The sequence below is a fragment of the Ranitomeya variabilis genome, chromosome 5 (assembly GCF_051348905.1).
Source record: "Ranitomeya variabilis isolate aRanVar5 chromosome 5, aRanVar5.hap1, whole genome shotgun sequence".
Taxonomy (NCBI): Eukaryota; Metazoa; Chordata; class Amphibia; order Anura; family Dendrobatidae; genus Ranitomeya; species Ranitomeya variabilis.
In genome coordinates, this window is record NC_135236.1 from 333,546,849 (window position 1) to 333,570,459 (window position 23,611).

Sequence of the window (23,611 nt, forward strand, 5' to 3'; positions counted from 1 at the left end):
TTTCATGTTAATTATAGGACTCCCTAACTACAAACACCTCCCACCATGGGGGTGGTTACAGCTACTTAATGTGACCAGGGTTTGGTCACATGGTTGAGAGTGTATGCACCTGAATGGTCAGAGTGTGAAGTCCTGGATAGCATGTATGTTGGAATGTCCTGGAGTGGACTGGATTCCTGGAAGCACTTTGTGAGGCTATGGACTGAAGGCCTGTGTGTTGGAAGTGCCTGGGATTAGACTTCCTGAATAGCACACGGAGAGGCCGTATCTGCAGAGCCTGTGATGGCTACTATGTTGGGGAAGCTACAGTTCCATCTGTGGGTCTGGGCTATCTGAAGTGCCCTGGTCACAAGGACGGTGATCCCAGTTTGGCAGCTTCCCTGGGAACCAGGACTGACAGGAAGGTAACTCCAGATAAAGGGGGTTACGGGCAGAGAATTATCTGCCATTGGAACAGTCTGTCTGTGGTTAATGTGTTCCTTGATGTGTATAATGAACTGTTCGTGATGCGGTTTATGAGTCTAAATAAACCGCAATACACTGTTTTTGTGAGAAACCGTGCCTGGGTGCTTTAATCCCGTTGCCAAGCGAGTGTCCCCAAACACACTCAGGTAGCACTGTCTCACAGTACTCAGCAGTTAAGATATAACAAGGACTTACTTGTGGTAAGGTTTAAGGACTTACTTGTGGTAAGGTTGGATAAGCAATAGGTATAATCTGTTTTTGGTTTTCTGACAATATGATGACATCATCAATGGCCCACTGGTCATATCCTTCTCCTGAGAAGACAGGTTGCCACCAGCGGAAACGGGTACATGGTGTTTTTGCTGCACTTGGAAGCTCAAGATATACAAACCTGGTAGAATATAAAAGATGTGCAAATATTTTACATAACCATGCAAGGAGCTAAATTTATCCAACAGTGGTCAGATGGGCAGAATCATCTGGTATATCAAGATGACTAATCACGTAGAAGCCATTTCTAATATTATTTATTTCAAAAACCACACATCATGCCAAATTAACTAATGGAAAATTAAAAAAAGAAACAAAATAAAAACAACATGATCACAAAAGGAATCATCTGAATGCCATTATCACAGGACTTAATTCATAAATGAGAAAGAAATAATTGGTACTTACTTAGGTTTTGTGAAGTCAGAGAAATACATTTCCGCTAGCAGATGCCAATTTATACCTCCGTTGTTGCTGTACTGAAGTAACACTCCTTCTTCCCTACTATCTGCTTTATTACATGAAGAAGTTTCCCCTCCTATTTGTATGTAGAACTGTATGAAATCAACCCACGTTGTGTCCATGTCCCAGCTAACCAGCTGTCTCCTCCCATCCTTTAAAAAGAAAAGGTAAACAATAAATTATCCTAAAATGCACAAGTGCCTCATCCTAGAGCAGGGTTAACAACCTGTGACCCTCAATTCCATTCTGTCATTCTGTGTGGCCCCCCTGCCATAAATGTGGCTCTGATTGTGGCTTACCTCCAAGGAGAACAAAAGGATTGCCCATTGAAAATTTAAGCAATAATCTTTTCTCACCCAACATCATCTGTTGAGGGATAATCAGGAGGTCCCATACACATTAGACTGCCATCAGATAGTGCCAAAATCAACAAGTTCAGCTGACTTTAATCTAATGTATATGAGGGCTTTAAATTTTATGGCAGCCCTGGGGAGTAGCGTAATCTAGCAATGCGGCCCTTGGTCCAAAATGACTGTGAACTCTTGACCTAGAATACATAGAAAAGATCCACTTGTTCAAGAAATATTGACCTCCTTGGGAATGAGCCAGTTATTTAAATGAGAATTATTTAGCCATAGAAGGTCTTTTTAATTTTGTTCACTAAATAAATACAATGAGCATTAGTGTTTCTGGAGTATCCAATACATTTCTCTGGCCAGTTATTTATAAGAGGCTAGAAAGTCTGTTTCCTATGGCTTGCCATCAATATATGGCATTGCCTGTAATATTCTGGCATTAACTTCAGTATTACAATCAGAAGCTGGATGACAAGGACATCATTATAGAATACATGTTGTTTTTCAGTTAAATTTCAATATTCACATCAGTAGCTGAAGGGAAGTTGCCACGAGATTTATGCTGCCTGAACTATGAGCAACATGAGTGATCACTGGCTACATTATTGCAGCCGTGTGTTTTAGTCTGAATTGCTGAACTGTTTCAGAGAAGACATATTTAAAAAAGCCGACAAAGGTCTATTCATCTCGGATGACTAATCCGATGTTATCCACGGTGACTTCTCCACTCTCCATTCTCCCAGACTGACAGGTCTCTCTCTATGTGTGTATGTAGGGAAAGAGCAATCAGTCTAAGGGAGCAAGGAGACTAGAAACCGCCAGGGATCTGCCTTGAAGTACTCATCTAAAACACATAGTACCTGACATACATGGCTGCAATAATAGAGCCAGTATCTGATTTATGCTGTCTGTGTTTTAGGTAGCATGAATCTCATGACAAACTTACTCTCCAGACATGCATTCTGGTAAGTAGAGAACCGGTCACAAACCACCCAGATAACCGACATCCTCTGGGAAACCAGAAGATCTGAAATAAAATCCATAGAAATATGCGTCCAGGGCCTCTCAGGGACCGGCAAAGGCAAAAGCAACCCACTAGCACGGGAACAACAAGGCTTGGCCCGCGCACAAGTCCCACAGGACTGCACAAAAGAATGCACATCACGCGACAAAGAAGGCCACCAAAAGGACCTACCAACCAAATCTCTGGTACCAAAAATACCAGGATGGCCAGCCAACACAGAACAATGAACCTCAGAAATCACTCTACTAGTCCATCTATCAGGAACAAACAGTTTCCCCACTGGACAGCGGTCAGGTTTGTCAGCCTGAAATTCCTGCAGAACCCATCGCAAATCAGGGGAAATGGCAGAAAGGACCACCCCTTCCTTCAGAATGCCGACCGGCTCAAGTACCTCAGGAGAATCAGGCAAAAAGCTCCTAGAGAGGGCATCAGCCTTAATATTCTTAGAACCTGGAAGATACGAGACCACGAAATCAAAACGGGAGAAAAACAGGGACCATCGAGCCTGTCTAGGATTCAGCCGTTTGGCAGATTCGAGGTAAATCAGATTTTTATGATCGATCAAGACCACAATACGGTGCTTGGCTACCTCAAGCCAATGTCGCCACTCCTCAAATGCCCACTTCATAGCCAACAACTCCCGATTGCTGACATCATAATTGCGTTCAGCAGGCGAAAACTTACGGGAAAAGAAGGCACACGGTTTCATCAAGGAACCATCAGAATTCCTCTGAGACAAAACGGCCCCTGCCCCAATCTCAGAAGCGTCAACCTCAACCTGAAACAGAAGAGAAGCATCTGGTTGATGCAACACTAGGGCAGAAGTAAATCGGCGTTTAAGCTCCTGAAAGGCAGAGACAGCCACAGAGGATCAATTCGTTACATCAGCGCCTTTCTTCGTCAAATCGGTCAGGGGTTTAACCACACTGGAGAAGTTAGCAATGAAACGGCGATAAAAATTAGCAAAGCCCAAAAATTTCTGAAGGCTCTTCACGGATGTGGGCTGAATACAATCATGAATGGCCTGAACCTTAACCGGATCCATCTCTATAGATGAGGGAGAAAAAATGAAGCCCAAAAAAGAAACCTTCTGCACTCCAAAGAGACACTTAGACCCCTTCACAAACAAAGCATTATCACGAAGGATCTGAAATACCATCCTGACCTGTTTCACATGAGACTCCCAATCATCGGAAAAAATTAAGATGTCATCCAAATATACAATCATGAATTTATCAAGATAATTCCGGAAGATATCATGCATGAAGGACTGAAAAACAGATGGAGCATTAGAGAGCCCGAATGGCATCACAAGGTATTCAAAATGGCCTTCGGGCGTATTAAACGCAGTTTTCCATTCGTCACCCTGCTTAATACGAACAAGATTATATGCCCCCCGATTTCAATCTTAGTAAACCAACTAGCACCCTTAATCCTGGCAAACAAATTGGAAAGCAAAGGTAAAGGATATTGAAACTTGACCGTGATCTTATTCAAGAGGCGATAATCAATACAGGGTCTCAAGGAGCCATCCTTCTTAGCAACAAAAAAAAATCCCGCTCCCAACGGAGAAGAAGATGTCCAAATATGCCCTTTCTCCAAAGACTCCTTAACATAACTCCGCATGGCGGTATGTTCAGGCACAGACAGGTTGAAAAGTCGGCCCTTAGGAAACTTACAGCCTGGAATCAAGTCAATAGCACAATCACAGTCCCAATGCGGTGGAAGGGAACTGGACTTGGGCTCATCGAATACATCCTGAAAATCAGACAAAAACTCTGGAACTTCAGAAGAGGAGGAAGAGGAGATTGACATCAAAGGAACGTCATTATGAACCCCCTGACAACCCCAACTAGTCACAGACATAGACTTCCAATCCAACACAGGATTATGTATCTGCAACCATGGAAAACCCAGCACAATAGCATCATGCAAATTATGCAACACCAGAAAACGACAATCTTCCTGATGGGCTGGCGCCATGCACATGGTCACCTGTGTCCAAAACTGGGGTTTATTTTTAGCCAAAGGTGTAGCATCAATGCCCCTTAAAGGAATAGGGTTCTGCAAAGACTGCAAGGGGAAACCTCAACGCCTGGCAAATTCAAAGTCCATTAAGTTCAAAGCGGCACCTGAATCCACAAACGCCATGACAGAAAATGACGACAATGAGCAGATCAAGGTCACAGATAACAGAAATTTAGGTTGTACAGTTCCGATGGTAACTGAACTAGCGATTCTCTTTGTTCGCTTTGGGCAGACTGAAATGACATGAGAAGCATCGCCACAATAAAAACACAACCTATTCTGACGTCTGAATCCTTGTTGTTCCGTTCTAGACAGAATCCTTTCACACTGCATAGGCTCAGGCATCTGCTCTGAGGACAACGCCACAGCGCGCACAGTTCTGCGCTCCCGCAAGCGCCGATCAATCTGAATGGCCAGAGACATAGAATCACTCAGACCAACAGGCGTGGGAAACCCCACCATAACATCTTTAACAGATTCAGAAAGGCCCTTTCTGAAAATTGCCGCCAAAGCATCCTCATTCCATTTAGTCAGCACAGACCATTTTCTAAATTTCTGACAATACAATTCTGCCACTTCTTGACCCTGAAACAGGGCCAACAAGGTCTTCTCCGCTTCATCCACAGAATTTGGTTCATCATATAATAATCCTAGAGCCTGAAAAAAGGCATCTACATTAAGCAAGGCCGGATTCCCAGATTCCAGGGAAAATGCCCAATCCTGAGGGTCGCCACGCAGCAAGGAGATGACAATTTTAACCTGCTGAATGGGATCACCAGAGGAACGAGGCATCAGAGCAAAAAACAGTTTACAGTTGTTTTTAAAACTCAAAAATTTGGACCTGTCCCCAAAAAACAAATCAGGAGTAGGAATCCTAGGCTCTAAAAGCGGAGTCTGAAAAATATAATCAGAAATACCCTGTACCCTAGCAGCAAGCTGGTCTACACGAGAAACTAATCCCGGAACATCCATGCTAGCACAAGACTCCTCAGTCACCCAGAGGAAAAGAGGGAAGGAAAGACAAAACAGGCTACAGAAAAAAAAATGGCTCAACACCTTTCTTCCCTTCTTCTGAGATGCATTTAACTCATTGTTGGCCAGTTGTACTGTTATGATCCGGTGACCTTGGAGCCGAATGAGAGACTTTCTCAGGAGTAGGTGGTACCTATACTGACCGCAAACCCTAAACTAACAACGCAACTAGAAGTAGCCGTGGGATGTACCTAACACGTCCTAGACACCTCGACACAGCCGGAGGACTAAATACCCCTATAGATGGAAATGGGAATTCTATCTTGCCTCAGAGCAGAACCCCAAAGGATAGGCAGCCCCCCACAAATATTGACTGTGAGTATAAGAGGAAAGACACACGCAGGCAGAAAAACAGGATTTAGCAAAAGAGGCACTTCTAGCTAAATAGAAAAGGATAGGACAGAATTCTAAGCGGTCAGTATTAAAATCCTAAAAATATCCACAGCAGATAATACAAATATTCTACATCTAACTAAAGACATAGAAAGTATATCTGCATCTCCTGAGAATCCAGCATGACTGAAAAATCCAAACAAAGTCTAAGCTGGACAAAAACACAATGAATTGCACTGAATTGCAAAGCACACTGCATGTGTGCACAGAGACAAAAAACCAGACACTTATCTTAGCTGAATTGGCAGCAGGGCATGAGGAACCAAAGAGAGATGCAATCCCTCCAAGAACAATGGACAACTGGCCAGGAGTAATGGATCCTGCACACCTAAATACCTAGTAGAGCTGCAATCAGCAGAAACACCTGCCCTGGATTACAACCCCAAGACAACTGCACTACCACTAACAACCACCGGAGGGAGCCCAAGAGCAGAATTCACAACACCCTCCCTCCCAAACACTGTCAGTCACAGCTCAGCTGCGCCTGAGACTGTCGAACTAGCTGCTGAGCAGTGATTGGCAGCATCTGGAAAGAGGGGGGAAAGTGCACGGCCTCAGAGAGCAAGCAGAGATTTCACATCCTGTGCTCCAAAAGCATCAAATATAAATATATGTGCAATAGAGTGACAAATGGAAAACAGTTGCAGAATCAGGGGTACTTGGGGATTTTTACAAGATATTTAACTTAATTTTAAGAATATATTTTAGAATATTTTAAGCCTGTATCCTATTATGGCAGTAATGCAATGTACAATTACATAAATAGTACTTGTATGTGGTTCATAATGTTATACTGTGTTGATTAATTTTGTATTTTGAACAACAAACAATATTAACATTTGGAAGCACACAGCGAGGAGCTACCATAATATTGTAAATTTAATAAAAAAGCACAAATGTTAGTTACAATAAATTTGAATTTTATGTTAGTGAGTTCAATCAACAAAGTAAAACAGCAGCCTTAGGCGTCATTCACACGTCCTAATGCGGTCAGTATTTTGCATCAGTATTTGTATTCCAAAGCCAGGAGTGTGCAAATTGTCTCTTCAGAGAGGAAGAGGACTAGAACTCTAGTGCCACCTATTGGAAGTAGCAATCCTAACAGTCAACGTCGACCCTTTAACGAGCCTTGTCACATGACTTAGGATAATAGCCAAACCAGAATCTCAATTTGCAGACACTGTGTTCGGGGTACTGCCCCTCGTCAGTGCAAAGTGGAGATCTGGTTTGGCTGATTGAGAGGCGTCTGACCTGGAACGGGGAGCAGGTGAATATCATGCAGCGCTGCGCTCCCCTCCCAGTTATACTCACCTGCTCCTGGCGCTGCGCAGTCCCTGCTTCCTCGGTGCCGCAGCTTCTCCCTGTACTGAGCGGTCACCGTTACCGCTCATTACAGTAATGAATATGCGGCGCCCCTATGGGAGGTGGAGCAGCATATTCATTACTGTAATGAGCGGTACCATGTGACCGCTCAGTACAGGAAGAAGCTGGGGTGCCGGTGAGCCAGGGACCTGCAGAGACCGCGCAAGGAGCAGGTGAGTATAATTAGACAACCCCCTCCCCTGCCGACCCCTGGGTATGACTCGAGTATAAGCCGAGAGGGGGACTTTCAGCCAAAAAAAATGGGCTGAAAATCTCGGCTTATACTCGAGTATATACGGTAACTAAACAGGAAAGTTCTGGCCTTTAGTCTACAACCCCTTCACAACACAGACAATTTCCATTTTTGTATTTTCATTTACTCCTCCCCTTCTTCCAAGTACCATAACTTTTTTGTTTTTTCATCCCAAATATTTTTGATTGTCGCCATTTTTTGAGATGCATTTTTCCATTTTTGGATCAATGGGGTTATGTGAGGGCTTATTTTTTCTAGGTCGAACCAGCGTTTATTGATATTATTTTGGGATAGATATGACATTTTCATTGCTTCTTACTGCATTTTTTTGCAAAAACCAAAAAAGTCTTGCAATTTTGGAGTTTTTAATTTTTTTCTGTTTACGGTATTTACCAATCTGGTTGGTTAATTTTACATTTTGAAAGATCAGACTTTTATGAATTCAGGGATACCACATTTTTTTATATATTTATTTTTAGTGGGGGCAAAGGAAATGATTCAAATTTTTATGCTTTTTACTTTTTTCCAAAATTTTTTAAAACTTTTTTTTATTACTTCTTAGTTTATTTGTTAGTCTCCTTAGTGGCCTTGAAACTCATTGTGTGGTTGCTTCTTCTGGATACAGAAATACAACATTATCGCTGTATATAATACAGTCATGGTCGAAAGTGTTGGCACCATTGAAATTGTTCCAGAAAAGGAAGTATTTCTCCCAGATAATTATTGCAATTGCATGTTTTGTAATACACATGTGGCGCCCCTGGGGTCCAGTCGCCACAGAGGTTGCCACAGAGGAAGGAGGGGTCCTAGGGGCATGGAAAGTGCAGAAGCCACCTGTGAGGCCCGCATCCAGATGTGGAGGGACCAGGTCGCAGTCAGGGGGACCAGCCCCAACTTAGTGAAAGACTTCAAGTACAGCTAACAAACCGGAGGCTGTGGCTTTTGCAAGAGTCACAGCCACATCCACTCATACTTTGCCAAAAAGGCAGCTGGATAGAATCCAGGGGTCTAGCTCTACTTGTGGAGAGCTTCACCAACCTAGCTGCATCACCATCAAGCCCTGCAGACTCTGAAGTAGTGTCAGCTAACACCTTTATTGCCGAGTACCACAGGTGGTGTCACGAATAATCCCTATAAATTGGACTTATTTCACACTAAACCCAAACATGGGCTGGAGAAAATTGTTGACACCCTCAACTTTCATTTGGCTGCACACCCATTGGAACAAATAACCGCAATCAATTGTTTCCTATAAACATCAACAAGCTTCTTACACCTCTCAACTGGAATTTTGGACCACTCTTCTTTTGAAAACTGCATCAGGTCTCTCATTTTTGAAGGGTGCCTTCTCCCACCAGCAATTTTTTAGATCTCTCCACAGGTGTTCAATGGGATTTAGATCCAGACTCATTGCTGGCCACTTCAGAACTCTCCAGCACTTTGTTTACATCCACTTATGGGTGCTTCTTGAAGTATGTTTGGGGTCATTCTCCTACTGGAAGACCCACGATCTAGTACACAATCCCAGCTTTCTTGGCACTAGATTGTGACCCAAAATCTTTGGGAATTCATTGAAATGTTGACAGATAGTTTGCGCTTGTGACCCAAAATCTTTTGGTATTCATTGAAATGTTGACGGAGAGTTTGCGCTGACACTGATGCATCCTGAGCCTGCAGTACAGCTTGAGTTTCTTTGGAACTTGATTGGAGATGCTTATCCACCATCCGGACTGTCCTGTGTTGCAACCTTTCATCAATTTTTCTGTGCCATCCACATCCAGGGAGGTTAGCTACAGTGCCATAGGTTGTAGACTTTTTATTATGTTGCACATCATAGACAAAGAAACATCAAGATCTCTGGAGATGGATTTGTAACCTTCAGATTTTGGTTCTCAGGTCCTCGGATAGCTCTCTTCGGCTCTTTATGATCTCCATGTTTAGTGTGGCACACATAGGCACACAATGCAAAGATTGAGTCAACTTCTCCCCTTATTATCTGGTTTCAGGTGTGATTCTCATATTGCCCACACCTGTTATTTGTCACAGGTGAGTTTGAGTGAGCAACACTTGCTTGAAACAAAGATGGCCACCCACAATTTTGTAAAGGTGCCAACAATTTTGTCTGGCCCATTTTTGGGGTTTTGTGCAAAATGATGTCCAATTTGCTTTTAATTCTGTTTTTTGTGTTCTATCAATACAAATAAAGGAAATAAACATGTGTATAACAAAACATGTGTAATTGCAATCATTTTCTGGGAGAAGTACTTCATTTTCTGGAACCATTTCAAGGGTGCCAACACTTTCCACCATGAGTGTATGAAACAAATCACAATTTCTTTTGAAGCACAGACACAGGCTGGATTTCATTGAAGGCACACGAGTCTTCAACATACCCATGACTGTTATAGCTATCCATCAACACCCCATGATCACATTGGGGGGGCAATAGACATATAAAATGCACCCATGATAATGCCATTTTCATGAGATCCACAGCAGAATTTAACAGGTTAATAGCAGAGCTCCTCTCTACCTGTATGTTAGAGGCAGATACTGACTGTGACAAGCAGCCATTTTCTGTTGGCTTCAAGAAGCCATTAGTAGACATTCGTCATTGGTGGCATGTACTTTTTCCTTGCATGAAGTTGATCAATTATAAGCAGGAGATGCCATGCAAGGGAAAAAGAAGGTCAGAAGAATATGTTCTCTCCTGTGAGATATGTAATGACATAGTTTTGCTCTAAGCCATGATTGTAGAGTACAGCAGAGCTGAGTGTGATTACAAACATCTCTCCAGCTCTCCTCTCACAGGGCATTTAGATCTGCCCCTCCCCACACTCACTGCCATGAGATGAAAGCTACTAGAGGTGTTTGTAATCAAACTCAGCTCTGCTATAATCTATACAGTATATGTAAAGATCTGGGCTGTCTATCTATCATTACATCTCAAAGGAGAAAGCATGTTGTTCTGAAGGCATGTCTTTTTCCCTCCATGATGCTTCCGGCTTATGATTGGTCAACGTCATGCAGGAGAAAAAGTACAAATTCTCAGAGAAGAATCCCCTATAACTGTAACGAGGGTGTTACGTCCCCATGGAAGACTTGGAGTTAGACGGTCACGTCGGGTAATAAATCACAGTACTCTTTAGAGATGGTGTGATTCATGTCCTAATTTAAATGTATTTCCTTTTCCTTCAGTGCTGAGATGGTTAAGGACTCTTTCATGCTGGCTGAGACCATACAGCCTGGTTGTTCTGCAGCTGCAACTGCTTACCCTTTACTCCCTCTTCATAAACAGGCTCTGGGCATTTAGTACCTGCCGGTGAAAGATTCATCTTCCTGTGCTGTGTGATAAAGCTAAGTAGTTGAAGTTTGTAGTTGGAGTGTTCTGTAGTTTCCTGTTGCATGTGTGTTTATCTTCTGGTCTATTTTCTCATTTACTTTATTCCTCCCTGTCTCTATCCTCCTCCCAATTGTTGGTTAGTGCTTTTGTATGATAGAGGTTTTCTGTTATAACTGTTTTGTCTTTGTGTCTGGTTTACCTTTCATTTCTGTGCCATACCTCATGGGTGGGGGAGGGGACAGATTAGGGTTTTTACAGGAGTATAGTACTGTCGGAGTCTCTGCCCGCTCTACATTTAAAAGTACTGTACCCCATTTATGCACTGGAGATGAGATGATATTTTATTCAGCTCTGCAGCCGCTATTCCATGATGTGGCCAGTACAGTTGAGCGACTTTCATTTTTTTAAGATCGAGTCGGGTTTTGTGAAACCCGATTTTGTCCAGAGTCGAGTCGAGTGCAGTCGGCCGATTATCGCTAAAAGTCGGGGATCGACCGAAACACGAAACCCAATGCAAGTCAATGGGGAAGCATAGTCGGCAGTGAGTGGAGGCCAGGAAAACACCTACAGTGCCCATTTTAATGCCAAAAACATCCATTCTTGTTTCTGAAGCTTGTCAATCTTAATTAACTTTATAATAATAGTTGGGCATAGGGAATTGGGGGTCATTTGGCAAAAGTTGTGGGGGGAGTAGGGCCGGCTCAAGTTTTTCGTGGGCCCAGGAAATGCGGACTACGTCACGGCGGTGTTGCAGGGAAAGGTAAGTATTTCAACGTTGCAAGTGCTGTGATCCTGAGCAAGCAGGGGGGGCCCACTCGTTCGCATTGGCACTGGCACAGGGCCCCTCAAAGTACAGCGATGTGTGTTTGCATGGCGGGGGCGCCTCCCACCAGCAGCGACACTTTTGCGTACTCTGAGGGGCCCTGTGCCAGTGACGTCGCCAACGAGTATGCCCCCCCACCTGATGAAGGAACCTGCACTTTCATCTGCACCTTCCTCTCTGTCCCTGTGTAAGGTGGTATAACATGCGGGAAGGGGAACCTTACTTTCAGCAGGGTCAGATTCTGGCTGTGTAGAGTATAAGGGGAATGTAGTGGTCTAGGTCAATGTACCAGCAGACTCATCTAGCAGTGGCTGGGCAATGGGCAGGATGAGGAGGAAACAGATATAGGGCCAAAGAATAAAGTAGGCTAAATGCAGTTCAAAATTGGTAACAGGACTAAACAGGCGGCATTGCTTTGTTCAGTGGAGTAGCAAACCCAAGAGCAGCAGACACTGTTTCAAGGGCATAACCACACTAGTAGGCCAAATGCAGTTTAATATCTGATAGTATAGGGCGAAAGCCAGAATGTGGAAGCTCAGCTTTGTTCAGTTGAGGACAACACCAGGCAGGGGCAGACAGACACCTTTAGTAGGCCGGAACAGCCAATTTTTTAAAAAAACAGCAGTTAGTAAGAGGCAGAAGGTAGAAGCTCAGCTTTATTCAGTTGAGGACAACACCAGGCAGGGGCAGACATTCACCTTTAGTAGGCCGGAACAGCCAATTGCATTTTTAAAAATGGTAATTTGGAACAGAAGGTTGAAGCTCAGCTTTATTCAGTTGAGGACAACACCAGGCAGGGGCAGACAGACACCTTTAGTAGGCCGGAACAGCCAATGGCATTTTTAGAAATGGTAATTTGGAACAGAAGGTAGAAGCTCAGCTTTATTCAGTTGAGGACAACACCAGGCAGGGGCAGACATTCACCTTTAGTAGGCCGGAACAGCCAATGGCATTTTTAAAAATGGTAATTTGGAACAGAAGGTTGAAGCTCAGCTTTATTCAGTTGAGGACAACACCAGGCAGGGGCAGACAGACACCTTTAGTAGGCCGGAACAGCCAATTTTTTAAAAAAACAGCAGTTAGTAAGAGGCAGAAGGTAGAAGCTCAGCTTTATTCAGTTGAGGACAACACCAGGCAGGGGCAGACATTCACCTTTAGTAGGCCGGAACAGCCAATTGCATTTTTAAAAATGGTAATTTGGAACTGAAGGTTGAAGCTCAGCTTTATTCAGTTGAGGACAACACCAGGCAGGGGCAGACAGACACCTTTAGTAGGCCGGAACAGCCAATGGCATTTTTAGAAATGGTAATTTGGAACAGAAGGTAGAAGCTCAGCTTTATTCAGTTGAGGACAACACCAGGCAGGGGCAGACATTCACCTTTAGTAGGCCGGAACAGCCAATGGCATTTTTAGAAATGGTAATTTGGAACAGAAGGTAGAAGCTCAGCTTTATTCAGTTGAGGACAACACCAGGCAGGGGCAGACATTCACCTTTAGTAGGCCGGAACAGCCAATTGCATTTTTAAAAATGGTAATTTGGAACAGAAGGTAGAAGCTCAGCTTTATTCAGTTGAGGACAACACCAGGCAGGGGCAGACATTCACCTTTAGTAGGCCGGAACAGCCAATTGCATTTTTAAAAATGGTAATTTGGAACAGAAGGTTGAAGCTCAGCTTTATTCAGTTGAGGACAACACCAGGCAGGGGCAGACAGACACCTTTAGTAGGCCGGAACAGCCAATTTTTAAAAAAAACAGCAGTTAGTAAGAGGCAGAAGGTAGAAGCTCAGCTTTATTCAGTTGAGGACAACACCAGGCAGGGGCAGACATTCACCTTTAGTAGGCCGGAACAGCCAATTGCATTTTTAAAAATGGTAATTTGGAACTGAAGGTTGAAGCTCAGCTTTATTCAGTTGAGGACAACACCAGGCAGGGGCAGACAGACACCTTTAGTAGGCCGGAACAGCCAATGGCATTTTTAGAAATGGTAATTTGGCACAGAAGGTAGAAGCTCAGCTTTATTCAGTTGAGGACAACACCAGGCAGGGGCAGACATTCACCTTTAGTAGGCCGGAACAGCCAATGGCATTTTTAGAAATGGTAATTTGGAACAGAAGGTAGAAGCTCAGCTTTATTCAGTTGAGGACAACACCAGGCAGGGGCAGACATTCACCTTTAGTAGGCCGGAACAGCCAATTGCATTTTTAAAAATGGTAATTTGGAACAGAAGGTAGAAGCTCAGCTTTATTCAGTTGAGGACAACACCAGGCAGGGGCAGACATTCACCTTTAGTAGGCCGGAACAGCCAATTGCATTTTTAAAAATGGTAATTTGGAACAGAAGGTTGAAGCTCAGCTTTATTCAGTTGAGGACAACACCAGGCAGGGGCAGACAGACACCTTTAGTAGGCCGGAACAGCCAATTTTATAAAAAAAAAGCAGTTAATAAGAGGCAGAAGGTAGAAGCTCAGCTTTATTCAGTTGCAGCTTCTTGGCAATAATATAAAGAAGACGCGACAGGACAACACTCGGTGGATGCCATATCTGTGTTTTCAATGGAAAAAAACCTTTCAGTTAACTACTTGCAGGAGAAAGTGTTTGTAGCTGGTGGCCAATTTTTGTACTGTACCAGTTTTTTGTTGTATGTGTTTTTGTTTTTAATGTTAAAATGTCTGCATTTGATATCTCTCCAGTATTTTCTTTTTTATAAGCAAAATACTGCAGTTTTACATCGGTTACATGGATACACAGGCAGCTTGGTGGTGAGTGGAGGAGTATTTAAAGTAGGGACCGCAGACAGGCTATCAAAGGCCTAAAATAACAAACAATAGGCTCATGGCAGTTTTACAGCGGTTACATGGATACACGGGCAGGCAGCTGGTGATGAGTGGAGGAGTATTTAAAGTAGGGACCGCAGACAGGCTATCAAAGGCCTAAAATAACAAACAATAGGCTCATGGCAGCTTTACAGCGGTTACATGGATACACAGGCAGCTTGGTGGTGAGTGGAGGAGTATTTAAAGTAGGGACCGCAGACAGGCTATCAAAGGCCTAAAATAACAAACAATAGGCTCATGGCAGTTTTACAGCGGTTACATGGATACACGGGCAGGCAGCTGGTGATGAGTGGAGGAGTATTTAAAGTAGGGACCGCAGACAGGCTATCAAAGGCCTAAAATAACAAACAATAGGCTCATGGCAGCTTTACAGCGGTTACATGGATACACGGGCAGGCAGCTGGTGATGAGTGGAGGAGTATTTAAAGTAGGGACCGCAGACAGGCTATCAAAGGCCTAAAATAACAAACAATAGGCTCATGGCAGTTTTACAGCGGTTACATGGATACACGGGCAGGCAGCTGGTGATGAGTGGAGGAGTATTTAAAGTAGGGACCGCAGACAGGCTATCAAAGGCCTAAAATAACAAACAATAGGCTCATGGCAGCTTTACAGCGGTTACATGGATACACGGGCAGGCAGCTGGTGATGAGTGGAGGAGTATTTAAAGTAGGGACCGCAGACAGGCTATCAAAGGCCTAAAATAACAAACAATAGGCTCATGGCAGTTTTACCGCGGTTACATGGATACACGGGCAGGCAGCTTGGTGGTCAGTGGAGGAGTATTTAAAGTAGGGACCGCAGACAGGCTATCAAAGGCCTAAAATAACAAACAATAGGCTCATGGCAGCTTTACAGCGGTTACATGGATACACGGGCAGGCAGCTGGTGATGAGTGGAGGAGTATTTAAAGTAGGGACCGCAGACAGGCTATCAAAGGCCTAAAATAACAAACAATAGGCTCATGGCAGCTTTACAGCGGTTACATGGATACACAGGCAGCTTGGTGGTGAGTGGAGGAGTATTTAAAGTAGGGACCGCAGACAGGCTATCAAAGGCCTAAAATAACAAACAATAGGCTCATGGCAGTTTTACAGCGGTTACATGGATACACGGGCAGGCAGCTGGTGATGAGTGGAGGAGTATTTAAAGTAGGGACCGCAGACAGGCTATCAAAGGCCTAAAATAACAAACAATAGGCTCATGGCAGCTTTACAGCGGTTACATGGATACACAGGCAGCTTGGTGGTCAGTGGAGGAGTATTTAAAGTAGGGACCGCAGACAGGCTATCAAAGGCCTAAAATAACAAACAATAGGCTCATGGCAGTTTTACAGCGGTTACATGGATACACGGGCAGGCAGCTGGTGATGAGTGGAGGAGTATTTAAAGTAGGGACCGCAGACAGGCTATCAAAGGCCTAAAATAACAAACAATAGGCTCATGGCAGCTTTACAGCGGTTACATGGATACACGGGCAGGCAGCTTGGTGGTCAGTGGAGGAGTATTTAAAGTAGGGACCGCAGACAGGCTATCAAAGGCCTAAAATAACAAACAATAGGCTCATGGCAGCTTTACAGCGGTTACATGGATACACGGGCAGGCAGCTGGTGATGAGTGGAGGAGTATTTAAAGTAGGGACCGCAGACAGGCTATCAAAGGCCTAAAATAACAAACAATAGGCTCATGGCAGCTTTACAGCGGTTACATGGATACACAGGCAGCTTGGTGGTGAGTGGAGGAGTATTTAAAGTAGGGACCGCAGACAGGCTATCAAAGGCCTAAAATAACAAACAATAGGCTCATGGCAGCTTTACAGGGGTTACATGGATACACAGGCAGCTTGGTGGTGAGTGGAGGAGTATTTAAAGTAGGGACCGCAGACAGGCTATCAAAGGCCTAAAATAACAAACAATAGGCTTATGGCAGTTTTACAGCGGTTACATGGATACACGGGCAGGCAGCTTGGTGGTCAGTGGAGGAGTATTTAAAGTAGGGACCGCAGACAGGCTATCAAAGGCCTAAAATAACAAACAATAGGCTCATGGCAGCTTTACAGCGGTTACATGGATACACGGGCAGGCAGCTGGTGATGAGTGGAGGAGTATTTAAAGTAGGGACCGCAGACAGGCTATCAAAGGCCTAAAATAACAAACAATAGGCTCATGGCAGCTTTACAGCGGTTACATGGATACACAGGCAGCTTGGTGGTGAGTGGAGGAGTAGTGCAAGGAGTGTCTGTCCCAGTACTCCCAAAATATAAATAGATGTTAATGTCTCGCAAAACAACCAAAACAAAAAAAAAGGTGGCATACTTAGGTACAGGGGTGGGCTCATCTACTGAGTTTCTGACATAGTAATTTGGCAGTAACTATTTAATGGTGCCAATATAGGACACAGACACAGACTACTTTAAGTTGCATCATAGATGTCTACAAATTTGTATTGTCAGTGCCAGACATTGAATGATGTCAGCGAATAGACTAAAGATTGGTGGAGCTGTGCGACATAATTTTGCACGTGGTAGAGCACATTTTGAGCTGGGGTAGGGGGGAACTCTCTTGAGGCCGGCGGGACCGCCCCAGGGCCCCTCATGTTACAACGGTGTGTCTGACGTTGGGTGCGCACCACCACCGCCAGAGACACTACATTGTACTATGAGGGACCCAGTAGCAATGCCGTCAACCAAAAGCGAGCACACCCACCTCTTCAGACAAACAGCAGTCTCACGGGTGCTTGCGCCAAGTCGCGATACCACGGCCCCGTGTGGGGAGTTTTGCCATTTAGGGAGGTGTAAACATGTCGTATGCTGTACAATCAGCTGCAGCAAATTAGACATTAGAAAAGTAATTCACAGGCAAGAGCTTTTCATAGGAAAGCTAGGTGTCGGCCGGGCAAGGTGGGGCAAAAGATTTCGAAATCCAGTTGTGGTTCATTTTAATGAATGTTAGATCGTCAACATTTTGGGTAGCCAGACGAGCACTTTTTCGGTTAATATTGAACCTGCAGCACTGAATACTCTTTCTGATAGGACACTTGCTGCCGGGCAAGCAAGCTCCTGCAATGCATATTCTGCCAATTCTGGCCAGGTGTCTAATTTGGAGGCCCAGTAATCAAATGGGAATGACGGTTGAGGGAGAACATCGATAAGGGATGAAAAATAGTTAGTAACCATACTGGACAAATGTTGTCTCCTGTCACTTTCAATTGATGCAGCAGTACCTGTCCTGTCTGCGGTCATAGCAAAATCACTCCACAACCTGGTCAGAAAACCCCTCTGTCCAACGCCACTTCTGATGTGTGCACCCCTAACACTCCTAGTCTGCTGCCCCCTGGAGCTCGTGTGAGAACGATCACGTGCGCTGTGTGCTGGGAATGCCTGAAGCAAACGGTCAACAAGAGTTGATTGTTTGGTTGCTAATATTAGTTCCAAGTTCTCATGTGGCATAATATTTTGCAATTTGCCTTTATAGCGTGGATCAAGGAGGCAGGCCAACCAGTAATCGTCATCGTTCATCATTTTCGTAATGCGTGTGTCCCTTTTTAGGATACGTAAGGCATAATCCGCCATGTGGGCCAAAGTTCCAGTTGTCAAATCTCCGGTTGTGATTGGTTGAGGGGCAGTTGCAGGCAAATCTACGTCACTTGTGTCCCTCAAAAAACCAGAACCCGGCCGTGACACGCAACCAATTTCCTGTGCCCCCGGGAAAGGTTCGGCATTAAAAATATACTCATCCCCATCATCCTCCTCGTCCTCCACCTCCTCTTCGCCCGCTACCTCGTCCTGTACACTGCCCTGACCAGACAATGGCTGACTGTCATCAAGGCTTTCCTCTTCCTCTGGTGCAGACGCCTGCTCCTTTATGTGCGTCAAACTTTGCATCAGCAGACGCATTAGGGGGATGCTCATGCTTATTACGGCGTTGTCTGCACTAACCAGCCGTGTGCATTCCTCAAAACACTGAAGGACTTGACACATGTCTTGTATCTTAGACCACTGCACACCTGACAACTCCATGTCTGCCATCCTACTGCCTGCCCGTGTATCCTCCCACAAATAAATAACAGCACGCCTCTGTTCGCACAGTCTCTGAAGCATGTGCAGTGTTGAGTTCCACCTTGTTGCAACGTCTATGATTAGGCGATGCTGGGGAAGGTTCAAAGACCGCTGATAGGTCTGCATACGGCTGGCGTGTACAGGCGAACGTCGGATATGTGAGCAAAGTGCACGCACTTTGAGGAGCAGGTCGGAGAACCCAGGATAAGTTTTCAATAAGCACTGCACCACCAGGTTTAAGGTGTGAGCCAGGCAAGGAATGTGTTTCAGTTGGGAAAGGGAGATGGCAGCCATGAAATTCCTTCCGTTATCACTCACTACCTTGCCTGCCTCAAGATCTACTGTGCCCAGCCACGACTGCGTTTCTTGTTGCAAGAACTCGGATAGAACTTCCGCGGTGTGTCTGTTGTCGCCCAAACACTTCATAGCCAATACAGCCTGCTGACGCTTGGCAGTAGCTGGCCCATAATGGGACAACTGGTGTGCAACAGTGTCATCTGCCGATGGAGTGGTTGGCAGACTGCGTTCTGTGGAAGAGCTGTAGCTTCTGCAGGAGGACGAGGAGGAGGAGGAGGAGGGGGTGCGAACGCCTACAGCCAACTGTTTCCTAGACCGTGGGCTAGGCACAACTGTCCCTAAATTGATGTCGCCTGTGGACCCTGCATCCACCACATTCACCCAGTGTGCCGTGATGGACACATAACGTCCCTGGCCATGCCTACTGGTCCATGCATCTGTAGTCAGGTGCACCTTTGTACTCACAGATTGCCTGAGTGCATGGACGATGCGCTGTTTAACATGCTGGTGCAGGGCTGGGATGGCTTTTCTGGAAAAAAAGTGTCGACTGGGTAGCTCGTATCGTGGTTCAGCGTACTCCATCAGGGCTTTGAAAGCTTCGCTTTCAACTAACCGGTAGGGCATCATCTCTAACGAGATTAGTCTAGCTATGTGGGCGTTAAAACCCTGTGTACGCGGATGCGAGGATAAGTACTTCCTTTTTCTAACCAGAGTCTCATGTAGGGTGAGCTGGACTGGAGAGCTGGAGATCGTGGAACTTTCGGGTGTGCCGGTGTACATGGCAGACTGAGAGACGGTTGGAGACGGTATTGTTTCCGCCGGTGCCCTAGATGCAATATTTCCTCCTACAAAACTGGTGGTTCCCTGACCCTGACTGCTTTTGGCTGGCAAAGAAACCTGCACAGATACTGCCGGTGGTGCGGAAAATGGTGGCCTTACAGTGACGGAAGGGATGTTGCGTTGCTGACTAGCTTCATTGGCCGAGGGTGCTACAACCTTAAGGGACGTTTGGTAGTTAGTCCAGGCTTGAAAATGCATGGTGGTTAAGTGTCTATGCATGCAACTAGTATTTAGACTTTTCAGATTCTGACCTCTGCTTAAGCTAGTTGAACATTTTTGACAGATGACTTTGCGCTGATCAGTTGGATGTTGTTTAAAAAAATGCCAGACTGCACTCTTCCTAGACTCGGATCCCTTTTCAGGGATTGCAGACTGAGCTTTAACCGGATGGCCACGCTGTCCTCCAACAGGTTTTGGCTTTGACACGCGTTTTGGGCCAGATACGGGCCCGGCAGATGGAACCTGTTGCGATGTTGATGCCTGCTGCGGCCCCTCCTCCACCTCCGCTTCTGAACTACTGCCGCCTGCACCCTGTTCCCCCAATGGCTGCCAATCGGGGTCAAAAACTGGGTCATCTATTACCTCCTCTTCGAGCTCGTGTGCAACTTCGTCTGTGTCACTGTGTCGGTCGGTGGTATAGCGTTCGTGGCGGGGCAACATAGTCTCATCAGGGTCTGATTGTGGATCTGTACCCTGAGAGGGCAATGTGGTGGTCTGAGTCAAAGGAGCAGCATAGTACTCTGGCTGTGGCTGTGCATCAGTGCACTCCATGTCAGAATATACTTGTAATGGGCATGGCCTGTTAAATGTTTCACTTTCTAAGCCAGGGACGGTATGTGTAAAGAGCTCCATGGAGTGACCCGTTGTGTCGCCTGCTGCATCCTTCTCTCTTGTTGTAGTTTTTGCTGAGGAGGACAAGGAAGCGACTTGTCCCTGACCGTGAACATCCACAAGCGACGCGCTGCTTTTACATTTACCAGTTTCGGAAGAGGAGGCAAAAGAGCTAGAGGCTGAGTCTGCAATGTAAGCCAAAACTTGCTGTTGCTGCTCCGCCTTTAAAAGCGGTTTTCCTACTCCCAGAAAAGAGAGCGTTCGAGGCCTTGTGTAGCCTGACGACGAAACTGGCTCCACAGCTCCAGACTTAGGTGGAATATTTTTATCCCCACGACCACCTGATGCTCCACTACCACTACCATCATTACCAGCTGACAATGAACGCCCACGACGACCTCTTGCACCAGACTTCCTCATTGTTTTAAAATCTTAACCAAAGTAACTTTATTTGTTGCTGTCAAACAACTTACACGGTGAGCTATAACTTCAGTATGATTTCAATATCCCTTAACAGGTTGGTGAGACCACAAGGAAAATCAGGCACAATGTTACACACTCTGTTTTCTGTGGCACAAAATCACAGAGATGACACACACGCAGGACTGTCACTCAAGCACTAATGTCAATATTAATCTCCCACCTAATTTATTTATTTTTTTTTTTCAGGGAGACTTTAGAAACCAAATAATATTAAAAAAACCAAAAAAATAAATAGCCTTTCTATGGCCCACTGAATGAGAGAGAGAGGTGGCACACCCAGGAGTCAAGACTGGCACACAAGCTGAAAGGGCAATATTACTCTCCCACTGTTTTTTTAAGTTTTTTTTTTTTTTATTTTCAGGGAGACTTTAGAAACCAAATAATATTAAAAAAACCAAAAAAAAAAAAATGCTTTCTATGGCCCACTGAATGAGAGAGGTGGCACACCCAGGAGTCAAGACTGGCACACAAGCTGAAAGGGCAATATTACTCTCCCACTGTTTTTTTATGTATTTTTTTTTTTTAAGGGAGACTTTAGAAACCCAATAATATTTAAAAAAAAAAAAAAAAAAGGCTTTCTATGGCCCACTGAATGAGAGAGAGAGGTGGCACACCCAGGAGTCAAGACTGGCACACAAGCTGAAAGGGCAATATTACTCTCCCACTGTTTTTTTATGTATTTTTTGTTTTTTAAGGGAGACTTTAGAAACCCAATAATATTTAAAAAAAAAAAAAAAAAAAGGCTTTCTATGGCCCACTGAATGAGAGAGAGAGGTGGCACACCCAGGAGTCAAGACTGGCACACAAGCTGAAAGGGCAATATTACTCTCCCACTGTTTTTTTATGTATTTTTTGTTTTTTAAGGGAGACTTTAGAAACCAAATAATATTAAAAAAAAAACAAAACAAAAAAGGCTTCCTATGGCCCACAATTAGAGAGAGAGAGGTGGCACACCCAGGAGTCAAGACTGGCGCACAAGCTGAAAGGGCAATATTACTCTCCCACTGTTTTTGTATGTTTTTTTTTTTTTTCAGGGAGACTTTAGAAACCAAATAATAAGAAAAAAAATAAATAAATAAATAGGCTTTCTATGGCCCACTGAATGAGAGAGAGGTGGCACACCCAGGAGTCAAGACTGGCACACAAGCTGAAAGGGCAATATTACTCTCCCACTGTTTTTTTATTTTTTATTTTTTTTCAGGGAGACTTTAGAAACCAAATAATAAGAAAAAAAATAAATAGGCTTTCTATAGCCCACTGAATGAGAGATAGCACACACAGCAGTGGCACACAAGCCCTGACTGAGGCCAATATTTTTCTCCCACTGATTGATGTAGTGTTTTTGTGTTGAGGTAGATTTTAGAACACAAATCAAGGAAAAAAAAAAAAATGCTTTCTATGGCCCACTGAATGAGAGAGGTGGCACACCCAGGAGTCAAGACTGGCACACAAGCTGAAAGGGCAATATTACTCTCCCACTGTTTTTTTATGTATTTTTTGTTTTTTAAGGGAGACTTTAGAAACCCAATAATATTTAAAAAAAAAAATAAATAGGCTTTCTATGGCCCACTGAATGAGAGAGGTGGCACACCCAGGAGTCAAGACTGGCACACAAGCTGAAAGGGCAATATTACTCTCCCACTGTTTTTTTATGTTTTTTTTTTTTCAGGGAGACTTTAGAAACCAAATAATATTAAAAAAACCAAAAAAATAAATAGGCTTTCTATGGCCCACTGAATGAGAGAGAGGTGGCACACCCAGGAGTCAAGACTGGCACACAAGCTGAAAGGGCAATATTACTCTCCCACTGTTTTTTTTTTTTTTTTTTTTTTTTTCAGGGAGACTTTAGAAACCAAATAATAAGAAAAAAAATAAATAAATAAATAGGCTTTCTATAGCCCACTGAATGAGAGATAGCACACACAGCAGTGGCACACAAGCCCTGACTGAGGCCAATATTTTTCTCCCACTGATTGATGTAGTGTTTTTGTGTTGAGGTAGATTTTAGAACACAAATCAAGGAAAAAAAAAATGCTTTCTATGGCCCACTGAATGAGAGAGGTGGCACACCCAGGAGTCAAGACTGGCACACAAGCTGAAAGGGCAATATTACTCTCCCACTGTTTTTTTATGTATTTTTTGTTTTTTAAGGGAGACTTTAGAAACCCAATAATATTTAAAAAAAAAAATAAATAGGCTTTCTATGGCCCACTGAATGAGAGAGGTGGCACACCCAGGAGTCAAGACTGGCACACAAGCTGAAAGGGCAATATTACTCTCCCACTGTTTTTTTATGTTTTTTTTTTTTTCAGGGAGACTTTAGAAACCAAATAATATTAAAAAAACCAAAAAAATAAATAGGCTTTCTATGGCCCACTGAATGAGAGAGAGGTGGCACACCCAGGAGTCAAGACTGGCACACAAGCTGAAAGGGCAATATTACTCTCCCACTGTTTTTT

At 44.3% G+C, this 23,611-nt stretch overlaps 1 protein-coding gene across 4 annotated transcripts in view; it reads right to left on the reverse strand.

Moving 5' to 3' along the window:
• RELN (reelin) overlaps window positions 1-23,611 on the reverse strand; it is a 1,394,857-nt gene that overhangs the window by 259,763 nt on the left and 1,111,483 nt on the right. For all 4 annotated transcript variants that reach the window (XM_077264737.1, XM_077264736.1, XM_077264735.1 and 1 more), the window contains exons 25-26: window positions 1,144-1,349; window positions 685-856 (exon numbers count right to left, since the gene is read on the reverse strand). In XM_077264737.1, the coding sequence (XP_077120852.1) occupies window positions 685-856; window positions 1,144-1,349 (378 nt within the window). The remainder of the gene's footprint in view (window positions 1-684; window positions 857-1,143; window positions 1,350-23,611) is intronic.